This window comes from Daucus carota, chromosome 7, assembly GCF_001625215.2.
Source record: "Daucus carota subsp. sativus chromosome 7, DH1 v3.0, whole genome shotgun sequence".
Classification (NCBI taxonomy): Eukaryota; Viridiplantae; Streptophyta; class Magnoliopsida; order Apiales; family Apiaceae; genus Daucus; species Daucus carota.
In genome coordinates this window covers 11,529,343-11,542,250 of record NC_030387.2, presented here as the reverse complement: position 1 = coordinate 11,542,250, position 12,908 = coordinate 11,529,343, and the positions used below count along the sequence as shown (strand labels likewise).

General features: G+C 30.7%; 2 protein-coding genes across 3 annotated transcripts; one reads left to right on the top strand and one right to left on the bottom strand.

Annotated features, from left to right (window-relative positions):
- The first annotated feature begins 6,223 nt into the window (after nucleotides 1-6,223).
- On the top strand, nucleotides 6,224-8,899 carry LOC108194599 (protein FAR1-RELATED SEQUENCE 5-like). The gene is made up of 5 exons (XM_017361558.2): nucleotides 6,224-6,254; nucleotides 6,389-7,199; nucleotides 7,287-7,545; nucleotides 7,649-8,206; nucleotides 8,288-8,899. The coding sequence occupies exons 1-5, from the start codon at nucleotides 6,224-6,226 to the stop codon at nucleotides 8,897-8,899; spliced, it is 2,271 nt and encodes a 756-aa protein (XP_017217047.2).
- A 365-nt stretch (nucleotides 8,900-9,264) lies between these two features.
- Nucleotides 9,265-12,249, bottom strand: LOC135148048 (uncharacterized). 2 transcript variants are annotated; one of them, XM_064082236.1, is made up of 6 exons: nucleotides 11,709-12,249; nucleotides 11,461-11,623; nucleotides 11,300-11,367; nucleotides 11,087-11,230; nucleotides 9,772-9,915; nucleotides 9,265-9,583 (listed from the first exon to the last, which is right to left on the bottom strand). In XM_064082236.1, exons 4-6 carry the CDS (start codon nucleotides 11,228-11,230, stop codon nucleotides 9,395-9,397), a joined length of 477 nt encoding a protein of 158 aa, XP_063938306.1. In that variant the 5' UTR covers nucleotides 11,300-11,367; nucleotides 11,461-11,623; nucleotides 11,709-12,249; the 3' UTR covers nucleotides 9,265-9,394. The 2 variants fall into 2 exon arrangements, with proteins under 2 accessions (XP_063938306.1, XP_063938307.1); XM_064082237.1 differs by having other exon boundaries at nucleotides 11,300-11,361.
- Nucleotides 12,250-12,908: the final 659 nt, after the last annotated feature.

Sequence of the window (12,908 nt, the reverse complement as noted above, 5' to 3'; positions counted from 1 at the left end):
AACAAACTGTTTGATAAATTTTTTGTTAAATTGTTGTTTGGAGTTATAGTTATAAGTAAGATAATATTTTATTAATTATTTTATAGACAAATATTGAACAAAAAATTATAATTGTATAAACTAAGAAAATAAAAAATTAATTAAGATAAAATTTAAGTTTTCATAAAGAAAAAAAAATAAAAAATTAAGTCAAACTAAAACACTATAGGATTATCCTTAAAAAAAAACACAACAAGATTACGAGTCAAAATCCAACTAAAACATTGTAGGAGTAATGGAGAAGGGGGATGCATGATGCTTGCTTTATCTTTAATGAAAAGATAATTTGTTGTTGTTTACTATACATTATTACAATAAAAATGTTTTATGCGTGTACTGCAAGTTTTATTAACCTCTGCAATTTATTAATACTGCTTTTTAAAAAAAAATAACTTTTTTTTAATGTTTTAGGTTTTTAAAAGAATATATGTTATTAATATTATAACATATATATATATATATATAATATTTGTAATAATATATATTTCATAAGTTCATTTATAAGTTATTAAAGTCAATCTCTTCATTAGACTAAAAAAATATAAAGTAATGATATACAAATCATAATTAAAATATAAAATTATGTAGGAATAACTATTAAAATTTATGATTAAAAACTATATTCTATTTTCAAAACTATATAATTAAGATGAAATATTTTCAACAGTAACTTATCATTTATTTTTTATATTCAAATATAAAATAAAATAATTTTTAGTATTACATAATTTTAAATGTTTAATGGGCAATAATAATCAAGATTAGTATTTTATAAGTGTGTACTGCTTGTTTTGTTGTTTTTGTTTTGTTTTAACAACAAAAACAATTGCATGTGCTAGGGTTTGATGCCAGGACTTGTAATAGCGGAGTGCAACAGCCGCAAAGCAGGGGTATACCTGCTTTTTCTAAAAGCAGCTTTTAGACAAAAAGCGCGGTTAGAAAAAGCTGTTTTGGACGTTACCTAACAACCTTGTACCAGCTTATTGACAAAAAGCTGCTAACCACAACCCCAAACCGGTACTAAAACCTCAGATGAAGCGATAAATTTTATTATATTTGGATCAAGAAAATTTATTAATTAAGTAAAAAAATAATATATTGAGGTTCTAATGTTTAAGCAATTATTAATATCTATCTAACTTTATTCATATTTAATTTTTTAAATTACATCACAAAATATTAAACACCGAATAGAATGAGAAAAACACTAAGACAAAAAGTATAAAAAGTGTAATGAAATCGAGATGAACCATAATTAAACACAATAACACTTGAGCTATCTCATCAAGGTATCTACTCTAGTATAGCTGAATATCTAATTTCTTCTTGAATTCTTTGTTTTGATCAATGGCAAGAATATATTAATTGTGTCTCCACGACCGACAATTATGCATGGCCATGCTCCTTAAATTTGATTTCTGATGGCTGTTTTAAATGTGAACTATACGTAGGTTGAATGAATAAAGATTGATTTCACGTCAGTATTTCAGTCTTTTTGGTGAAGAAAAGAGTTTGTGAAATGGTCGGTTGGGATGGATGCTGGACGTACATTAAGATTACCTAATAAGAGCTGGTTGTTAGATCTTGACTGAGCCTCCCAACAAAAAACTATATACTCACATTGGTTACAGTTGAGTGCGTTCAAACCAAGTCCCACATCGAAAAGATAAAGAAGATTTATCTTGAATATAAGCAGCCAAAGAATTCCATTAGTATGAGACCTTTTGGGAGGAGCCTGAAAGCAAATCCGTGCGGGCTTGGCCACGGCCCAGAGCGGACAATATCATATTAATACGGAGTTAATGAGTGTTGCGTGGCCCAACAAGTGGTATCAGTGCCGATGGTTAAGAAGTTGATCCTGGGGTTGCAGGCGATATCATATTAATACGGAGTTAATGAGTGTTGCGTGGCCCAACAAGTGGTATCAGTGCCGATGGTTAAGAAGTTGATCCTGGGGCTGTAGTTGTGTGATGTGGGGGAGGCTCTCCAAAACTACGATCGGAGGTCTTGGACGGCTTGTGTTGAAAGTCTTTCCGACAAAGGTGGTCGGACAGCATGTCCCGCAAGATGAGGAACCGATGAGTAAACGGCAGTATAAGAGTCACAAGATTGGTGGTTCTTGGATTGAGGGGAGATTGTTGAGTGGGTTCAAACCAAGTCCCACATCGGAAAGATAAAGAAGATTTATCTTGAATATAAACAGCCAAAGAACTCCATTAGTATGAGGCCTTTTAGGAGGAGCCCGAAAGCAAATCCGTGCACGCTTGGTCACGGCCCAGAGCGGACAATATTATACTAATACGAAATTAATGGGTATCGCGGCCCAACACCTACTATATAAGTTGAAGTTTACCTTTAGTTATTACAAAAAATTGTACTTGCTTAGTTTCTAAAACCTTGATAATAAGAATTAAGTTCTGAAATAAAATCAGGAACTTTTAATATTTTCTATTTTTGACGAAGAATATTCATGACTAACAACTCAAATGGATAAAATCCTACTTTCGACCGATTCAGAAATAATGATTCTATCAAAACAATCCATTTTCTGTATTGACAATCTAAACAGAGTTATTAACCAAAAAACCCAATCAACTTGTTATTTTTTTTTGCCAAAATAAATTTTTATTTTCACAAACAACCCCAATCAACTTTTCTAAATCTTTGAAAAAAATTAACTAGAGTTACTTATAATTGACCTGAACTAACTATAATCATCACATATCTTATGTGACAACATGATTACACAATTAATCAAAAAATAGTAAATAAAAAAATAATAAATTTTTTATTCAAGCTAAATAAAATCAGAGAACCACCCTCTCCAAAGCTGCTCACCATAAAAGAACCAGAGCCAAGCCTGAATTTGGCAAATACTACACCCCACACTACAAAAATAGACTAAAATAAAAATGAAGGACACTATATTTTTTATTGCTTAATTTTGATTAAATGGAGAATAACATCCATCTGCCGAGCTCTTCACACACTTCCGATTACGTAAAACATGTAACTCCATTAATTTCTGATAGAGATATCAAAACCCTTATATCTTCTCTATAAAATGGGTTTATGAAATTAAAATATTATAATTATTAGTATTATTAATAAATAGGCACTATTTGACGCATAAATGTATAAAAAGACGTGAATCATGGAAAGAAACTTAGACAAGTCAGATTGGTATATTTTAACCACGGTTTATTTTGTATTTTTTTGTATGATTTGAATAAAGTTCACTAGAGTTGTTAGTGAAAAGAAAAGTTAAAAGGTTTTTTAACAAAAAAGTGACAAGTTGGTTGGATTTTTTGGTTAATAGCTCATCTAAACATTAACGTAGCTTTAATCTGTTCTCAAATAATAATTTTATATTCGGATCCCAACACGCTAACATTTTTTCGTATGCAAATTTAGGTATTCATTTAGATAAAAAAAACCAGAAAATAATTAATAATTTATATAATGTTTAAAAATATACAAACTAAAATAACTATTCTCTCTGTCCTCTCAATTGTATACATCGGGAGACGCGGATGCGGTAAACACTTTAATACTCCTGTAAAATATAGTTCTAATAACTTATTTTTGATATTTTTTCATGAATAAAGAATTAATGTTTGAATTTTTATTTAGAAAATAAAACTTAAGAATTAATTATAAAAATTATGTACTTCATAAAAATATCAAAATACATATTGAATAATAGAATATATACATATATATAAATGAACGAGATGGAGAGTAATAACCTTGAACGGAAATGCTTTAATGAAAAAATGGAAGTCGGTTCTTGGGTGAAGCAAATAAAGTCCCGAGTGGACATGTGACTGTAAAAATGCATGAAGAATGAGGAGTATTCTGGGGGTGAAGCAAACGAAGTCCCCAGTGGACATGTGATTGTGAAAATGCAAGAAGAATGTGATTTGAATTGAGTTCATTGGGATTGTTGGTGAAAAGAAAAGTTAAAAGGTTTTTTGACAAAAAAGTGTCAAGTTGGTTGGATTTTTTGGTTAATAGCTCATCTAAACATTAACGTAGCTTTACTCTGTTCTCAAATAATAATTTTATATTCGGATCCCAACACGCTAACATTTTTTCGTATGCAAATTTAGGTATTCATTTAGATAATAAAATCCAGAAAATAATTAATAATTTATATAATGTTTAAAAATATACAAACTAAAATAACTATTCTCTCTGTCCCCTCAATTGTATACATCGGAAGACGCGAATGCGGTAAACACTTTAATACTCCTGTAAAATATAGTTCTAATAACTTATTTTTGATATTTTTTCATGAACAAAGATTTAATGTTTAAATTTTTATTTAGAAAATAAAACTTAAGAAATTAATTATAAAAAATATGTACATCATAAAAATATTAAAATACGTATTGAATAATAAAAAATATACATATATATAAATGAACGAGATGGAGAGTAATAACCTCGAACGGAAATACTTTAATGAAAAAATGGAAGTCGGTTCTTGGGTGAAGCAAATAAAGTCCCGAGTGGACATGTGATTGTAAAGATGCAGGAAGAATGAGGAGTATTCTTGGGTGAAGCAAATGAAGTCCCCAATGGACATGTGATTGTGAAAATGCAAGAAGAATGAGGAATATTACATGGTTAGAGTATCTTCGAAGATATTAGTTACAATGATTAGTTAAAATAAGATAAATAAATAATGAGTAAAGTGCATTATGTGTACCTGCATTTTAAACGAGACATCACTTATAATACTACACTTCTAAAACTACCAAATGCAAAATCACAGTTCATAACTCGACAAAGTTTATGCAGTCACATCTAGAATTCCTGACGTTGTTAACCGACAAAGGGGTATTTGTGTAATTTCACATATGTAACGACTCTTTTGTGCTTTTTTTTTACTATTTAACGAATCTGCAACTCATCAAATCCTTCTACAACCTCACGCAACACTGATTTTTCAGCTAGCATATGAGACAACTGCTGGAAAATTAGGATTGCGTCAAGCTGTCGAATGATTGGGGGGTTTGCAGCTTCGTTAAATAGCAAAACGAAGCAGAAAAGAGCCGTTATAGAAGTAAAATTACACAAATACCCTTTTGTTTGTTAACAACGTTAAGAATTATAGACGGAGCTGCAGAAATTATATTGGGTTATGAACTGTGATATTGCATGTGACGGTTTTATAAGTGCAGTATTGCAAGCGTTGTATTCGTCATAGTGCTTAGCTATATGTCAAAAATAATATTTTATTATTATTTCAAATTATATATATATGGTAAGACATAAAAAAGTGGGGCGGAGGTAAGGTGTATGTATTCAGCTAATAAATTTGCAATCAATAAATACAGAATACCAAATTTGGATAGCTAAAATTATAGTTAACAAAATGTGTCCTTCAAATGATAAATATTTAGAAGATATGTATATTTGGTATTATTTGAATGACAACAAGATATTTTAACTAAGAGATCTCAAAATTATTTTGATAAGCAACACTACAAGAAATATGACTTTTACTAACTAATTTGAAGTGTGGGTAAAAGTATAAAATATTTAGTTAAACAGTTTTCCTTACTAATCAAATATTGGTAGAGATTGGTAAGTGAAAGTTAAGTAAAAGTTGGTGGATAATGAATCTTTACCTAAACACACATATCTTGGTAGGTAAAATATCATGTGGACCCATCCTCGTAAGTATACTAAATGACGACCAAGTACACATTTCATAATTTTCTTATCTGACATTTCCTCAGCTGTATAAGTTTCCCTTGGAGTCATCATATCATCCTAACAATACAATATTTAGAACAGGTGTTACTAAACATAGTTAATACAAGACATCTTGAATTTATATATATTTATATATATATATAGGGGGAAGATCCTAAGAAAACCCAGCTTATCAAGAAAACTGAGGAACCCGTCTATCTACCGTTGATCTTATAATCATTATCTAATCAGTGATTTATAAAAATAGCAATGAAATCTAGTTAATAAAGGGTAGTTTAGGAATACAGAATTTCACATAATCAATCAGAGATTGATTCCATATTTAGATAGATTTTCTATTTTTGTTAATAATTTCTATCTTCAATCAGACATATACAGACATATAGACGTAATAAGAACAGCACGTTACATCCTTACGAACAACTTTTTAATAGCTTCAGTTACAAGCATAACAGCCATGGAAGATGAACAACTTGACGTCACTCAAGGTTAGTAATGTTGATAGTATAATTTGTAGAATTCGCTTCGGAATAGAAGATCAGCAGAAGAAATACATAGTATGATCATTTTCAAAAACGGCATAAAAAGGTTTTTTTCACTTCTCTCTCTCGATTTTATACAGGTATGGATAGTAGCAGTGGAACCAATTATCAACAAGCAAAAGTAATTATCAAGAACATTCCCACATGTGTAGTTGAGAAGAAACCGGCTTTGAATCAGAAATTCAAAGATTTACAAGCGGCTTATGATTTTTATAAGGAATACGGAAGAGTTTGTGGTTTTGATATAAGAAAAGCTCAAGAAAAAAGTGATATATCTGGACAGACATCACTGAAATATTTTATTTGCTCTAGGTCCGGCTCATCTGATACAAAAACATCAAGGTCTGAGGATGGGTTTGAAGGTTACAAACACAGAATCCGAAAAACTGTATCAATAAAATGTTGTTGCCCAGCCTTGATACGTGTGAATAGGGCAGCTGATGGCGGGTTTGAGCTAAGAAAATTTGTTGAGGAACACAACCATGAATTAGCAGACAATGATGGACAAATGTTTTTGCGTTGCAACAGGAATCTCACAGATTTCCATAAGCATTTTATTTTCGATGCAGCTAAGATGAACATTGGAGCCACTCGAGCATATGGTTTAGTTTCAGCAATAACTGGATCCTCTGAAAATGTAGGCGCTACTGCAGTTGATTTCAAGAACTTTTCGAGGGATGTTAAAAAACAAATTGGTAAACACGATGCGGATATGATTATACAGAAATTCAGGGATATTCAAGGGAGCTCTGACACAGAATTCAGATTCCTGTACGAAACTGATTCAAGCAACCACTTAACTCGTTTATTCTGGGCCGACAATATCAACAGGAAATGTTACGAAGTGTTTGGAGACGTAGTATGTTTTGATGCAACTTACAGGACCAACAAGTAAGGAAAAAAATATACATTTTCTCTTTTATAGTTTGAGCTTGTATATAAGATTCTTACGTATTCTCAAGAATTGTGATCTTATAGGTATGGAATGGTCTTTGTTCCATTGATTGGTATAGACAACCACTGGAAAAGTGTTACATTTGCAGGAGCGTTGCTTGAGAGTGAATCTTCTGATAGTTTCAAGTGGCTATGCAACTCGATGAAGACAATTTTTATACGTGAGCCAAAGTGTATTATCACTGACCAATGTCCAGCTATGAAAGTTGCGATAGAATCTGTATTTCCACTTGTAAAACACAGACTCTGCATGTGGCATATCATGAAAAAGTTCCCGTCAAAGGTATTTGTATATAATTTAATAAAACATAGTTTTATTCTAGATCTATTAGAGCTATTTAGTTATGTAATTTTTTGATTATATTTTTCTTATATTCCTTATGCAGTTAGGTTCTCTGTTCTGTTCAGAATCTCCTTTTATGGAGAGATTAAACAAATTTGTATGGTGCAATCATAAATCACCATTAGAGTTTGAAGAAGGGTGGAAAGAAGTAATAACAGATTTTGATCTATCTGGGAACAAATGGTTATCAGAATTATATGATATAAGAAAATCATGGATTCCAGCGTACTTCAATGATGAGCCAATGTTGGGACTGTTAAGAACAACATCTAGATCGGAAAGTTCAAATTTCTTCTTTAACCACTTTGTGCAAAGAGGAGATACACTATCTGAATTTTACATATGCTACGATAGTGCAATTGCAAGACAGAGAACGCAATACAAAAAAATGACTCACTATGATAATACAATTCCAAGAACTATATCCAACAAGGGAATTGAGAAAGATGCTGCAGAACAATATACACGAGTTATGTTTTACAAGATACAAGAGGAGATAGTAGGTTGCAGTGGAGATTTCACTATTCTTGAATGGAAAAGTGTCGATAGGCTGAAGACAATTGTGATAAAGGACCCAGATGATCACTTGAACAAATTTGAGGTATAACATACCCTTAAAATCTAGTTTTTACATTTTTTAAGTTTTATATTATGATAAAAAAATTTTGACTTTGCCTGATAGGTGTCTCTTGACTTGGAAACGCACGATATAAGCTGCTCTTGCAAGCTGTTCATACGTGTTGGTTACTTATGTAGACATGCATTTTTCTGTTTAGGAATCAACGGTATTAATATCATTCCTAGACAATATGTCATAAATAGATGGCTGAAGAAAGCAGTCGATAGGTTTTCAACACTAGAACTTGGAGAGATTCCAGACCCTGTATCCGGTGATGACTCTCGCAGGAAGAAGGTCCAGGAATGTTGGTTTTTATTCCAAAGTTGCGTGAGCGAAGCCTCTAATGATGTAGGTAAAATTAATCTCCTATACGAAAAACTTAAGGTGTTCTCTGATGAGATTAAAATATCTTTAGGAGGTTCTGGTAAGCGTCTTGATCAAGAATATGTTGAGAACTTAATGGGTTCTAAGATTGTGCAAGAGGTTACGGTTCTACCTCCAAATCAAAGTAACAACAAGGGATCTCGGAAAAGGCTTGTTAATCCGGTTGAAAAAACACTTGGAGGTAAAAAAAGAATTGCTAGGCAATGTCAGTTCTGCAATGCTATGGCATTCCATGATTCTAGAAATTGCCCAGAAAAGAAGAAAAAGGAACAGATGGAAATGTCCACCTAGTATTCCTGTTTTTTTGTTCAGAATACACAAAACATGTCCATTTGTCTTTTAAAATACATTGGAGTTTAACCTATACCTTTCATCCATTCTATTTAAGTGTTTAAACTATAACATACCTCAAAATTTTTATTAGTTTTATGTTTCTCTTTATTAGTTTTATGTTTCTCTTTAACAGAGAAACCAAAAGTTGTTTCTCTGTTTTCTGTCAGAACACACTATTAAAATTTTTTTAAGCAATGGCATGTCTTAAAATTTCAAATAATTATAATACCAAAGATCTGAGGTTCAAAAATGATCGTAGGTAACATATGTTACATTAATATTATTATGTTGATATCGGAATATATGAAGGAAATAACAAACCATTAGAGATAAAAATCCATAAAAATCTTATAATTTTAAATAACATACAATCCACTGCGGAAAAGTGTGTTTGTCAAATTCTTAACAGCGTTAAAACTTCAGTCAAATAAAAATAACAAACCCCTTAAAAATCTACTTGTTTTTGTCTACAAGAAAACCAATGATGTTGTTGTAGTCCTGGTTCATTTGGATGAACCTTTTCATGAAATGTTGCGCTGGACTATTTGTTTCTTTTGTTTCTTTGTTTTTAGACGCTGCAACGACGTGTACAACCAATTGACGTTGGAGATACTGATAGTAGTCTAGATCTTTACGAAGTTCCTGTAGAAGAATCAAATTAAGGAATCTGGTTTAGAATAGAATATGGAATCTTACCTCATAAATATTTGTATAACACTAAACAATATTAAAATCGTAAAAAAATCCAAAGATGCATTAATGTATTGATTTTGAGAAAACATTAAGAAACTGTAACTAGTTCAGCCATCTGTGGAATAAATAGAAAATACCTTGAATTCTGTGGAATTCGGAAATTCACACTCTTCGAGGGAACCGCGTAGAACTTTCTGACTTTCCTTAGATTCTTTCGAAATGTTAATCGACTCTCCATTCTCCTTAATAATGGCCCCACTTTGTTTATAATTATTAGGCATCTGTATATCAAATAAAAATCATAAGATATGATCACATTGAGCATAAATTACCCAAAGGAGAACAATATGATTTTATCAAAGTTGTAATCTTATTCTCCAAGTTAGGATTATTATATAAGTTCATACCCCTAGTGCAATTCTCTCACATTCAGGAAAACAACTGAGAAGTATACTTGATCTTTCTTCGGAACACCACCGAAATTAATCCAATACAGGGGACCATCTGAAGATATCTACTTCATATGTTACACTTGATATTTGGTGGTAGACACTGATATCAACTTTTAAATGGAACACCAACGAACAGTCTAATTCCATCTCCAATCTCCACCAGTCAGAAGTAAATTCAGTAGTATTCCAAAACCAGTCATGCAACATAAGTTTACACACAATACTTAAATCTAAATTAGTAAAACACTTTAAAGAACCTTAGAAGATCTTAAGTCTTACTGGGATTCTCTTAAGTGATGTTATAACTTAAAATAAACTTAAATGAACCTCATAATTCTTAAAGATTCTTTTCCAAGATTCTCTTAAGTGTTTTACTAGATTAAATTTATTTAAGAAGTTTTGAGATTCTCTTAGGAGCTCTCATCTCCAATTTTTTCCCACGAATCTCTTAAGGGTTGTACTAATTTAATAATTTATTTCAGTAACACACTTAAAAGAATCTCAGAAAATCTTAAGATTGTCTTGGATTCTCTTAAGTTGTTACATGAGTAAATTATTATGTTTTTTGAAGGACCAGTCATAACTTTACACACAATACTTAAATTTAAATTAGTAAAACACTTAAAAGAACCTTAGAAAATCCTAAGACTTTCTGGGATTCTCTTAGGAGCTCTCATCTCCAATTTTTTTTCCGCGAATCTCTTAGGGGTTGTACTAATTTATTAATTTAGTTCATTAACACACTTAAAAGAATCTCATAAATCTTAAGATTGTCTGGGATTCTCTTAAGTGATCTTACAACTTAAAATAAACTTGAAAGAATAACATAAATATCCAAGATTCAGAATAGAATATGGAATCTTACATCAAAAATATTTCTATAACACTAGACAATATAAAATGGTAAAAACAATCCAAAGGTGCATTGATGAAATAATTTTGAGTAAACACTAAGAAACTGTAACTAGTTCAGCCATCTGCTGCATAAATAGAAAAATACCTTGAATTCTGTGGATTTCGGAAATTCACAATCTTCGAGGGACCCGCGTAAAATTTTCTGCCTTTCCATAGATTCTTTCGAAATTTTAATCGACTCTCCAATCTCCTTACTAATAGCACGACTTCGTTTACAATTATTAGGCATCTGTATATCAAATAAAATAATAAGATAAAAAGAAAGACAACATAAATAATTATAAAGTAAACTCCATACCTTTGTTATCTCCTCCACACCACATGAATTATGTTTTTCACCATTATCAGCAAATCTACGACCTGTACCTGATTTTCATGTGTTTTATTAGATCAAAAACAAATTATGACATATATTTCGTATTATTTATATAATATATGATCACATTCAACACAAATTACCCAGAGAAGACCAATATGATCTTATCAAAGTTGTAATCTTGTTCTCCAGGGTAGGATTATTTCCTGGCACGAGTGGTACGTTAACAACAAGCTCTGAAAACAGCTTTTTCAACGGATCACGGAAACTTTCTATTGTGTCATCTGAAAACCAACTTTTTTTAATCTGGATAAGAGATTACATATCAAAATTTAGGCTGGATAAAACAAAAAAAACTACATATTTAAATCTCTATTATATTCAAACTTACAAAGTAGGGATACCCTTTTGTTGCACTGAAGGTATCTGGGCATGATTGTAGAAATAATATAGCGTATAGCAAAACGAAATAACCGCAACTGAGCGCATCCTTCTGTTTTGGTACCTAAGAAGAGTATAATCATGACCGTTTGGAATTATCATACCAGGATGTCAAGTAGGAACGGTTGTTTATTATGATTACAATTTTCAGGACATCGACGCAACTCGACATGTATAAAGCAGGGATGTTCACAGCTCGACATGTACTTTTTATTATATTCAAAAGAAGTCTCAAGAAAGTGCTTATGATAATTGGAATGTATATAGGTATATCCCTAAATAGAACAAGTTACCATATTTCTACATGATATATTTGATGATGTTCCCTGGTTTTATCTAATACAGGGGTGTGGGACAGAGGATTCTACATTATAGGCTCTCTCGTAAGAAAATATAAAACATTTGTTTCTTCATTGTGCCAGCACAACTTGTGCAATTTTTTCCATCTGATTATCTTAAGCATACCAAATCCAAAGCTGGAATCTTAATATTTTTTCTGAGATTTTCTTAAGTGATCTTATAAAAAATATGAAAAATATTCAAAATATTATGCCAAAAGATTCTTCTTAGTCTTTTTCTATTATAAAATTATTATTTTTTGTTGGGATTCTCTTAAGGGCTCTAATAAATTTAAATAAATTTTTTAAGATTTTTCTGATATTCTTTTAAGTGTTTTTACTAATAAAAAGGGAATATATGTGTTTTTATAAGATTCTCTTATGTGTTTTACACAATTTAAAAAAAAAACAATTCCTAAGATTCTCTTAAGTGCTCTGTTAATTTAAATTAAAATATTCCGATAATTTTTCAGGTGTTTTACTCACTCTAAATATATTAAGTTTTTTTCCTGATATTCCTTTATGTGTTTTACCAATTTAAACATATTTCATTTTCCTAAAACTCTCTTAAGTATTTCACTGATTTAAGATTATTTAAGATTTTTATAAGATTCTCTTAAATACTCTAATAACTTCAAAATAATGTTTTTCCTAATTTTTTTTATGAGATTCTTATAAGTGTTTTAATAAGTTATGAGTAATTTATTTTGGATTCTATTAGGAGGTTTGCTAACTTTTTTTGGATTCTATTAATATAGAGTTAAAGAGATTCTCTAAAGCGTTATATTAATTTAAAATAATTTTTTTCCTAA

Excerpts from the sequence above, each read along its gene's own strand:
- LOC108194599 (XM_017361558.2), top strand. The coding sequence starts at position 6,224 with ATGGAAGATGAACAACTTGACGTCACTCAAG. Across the intron at positions 7,200-7,286 it reads GCAACTTACAGGACCAACAA|GTATGGAATGGTCTTTGTTC; the intron begins GTAAGGAAAAAA and ends GTGATCTTATAG. Across the intron at positions 8,207-8,287 it reads ATCACTTGAACAAATTTGAG|GTGTCTCTTGACTTGGAAAC; the intron begins GTATAACATACC and ends TTTGCCTGATAG.
- LOC135148048 (XM_064082236.1), bottom strand. The coding sequence starts at position 11,230 with ATGCCTAATAATTGTAAACGAAGTCGTGCTATTAGTAAGGAGATTGGA. Across the intron at positions 9,916-11,086 it reads CGAAATCCACAGAATTCAAG|ATGCCTAATAATTATAAACA; the intron begins GTATTTTTCTAT and ends TTTGATATACAG. Across the intron at positions 9,584-9,771 it reads CGAATTCCACAGAATTCAAG|GAACTTCGTAAAGATCTAGA; the intron begins GTATTTTCTATT and ends ATTCTTCTACAG.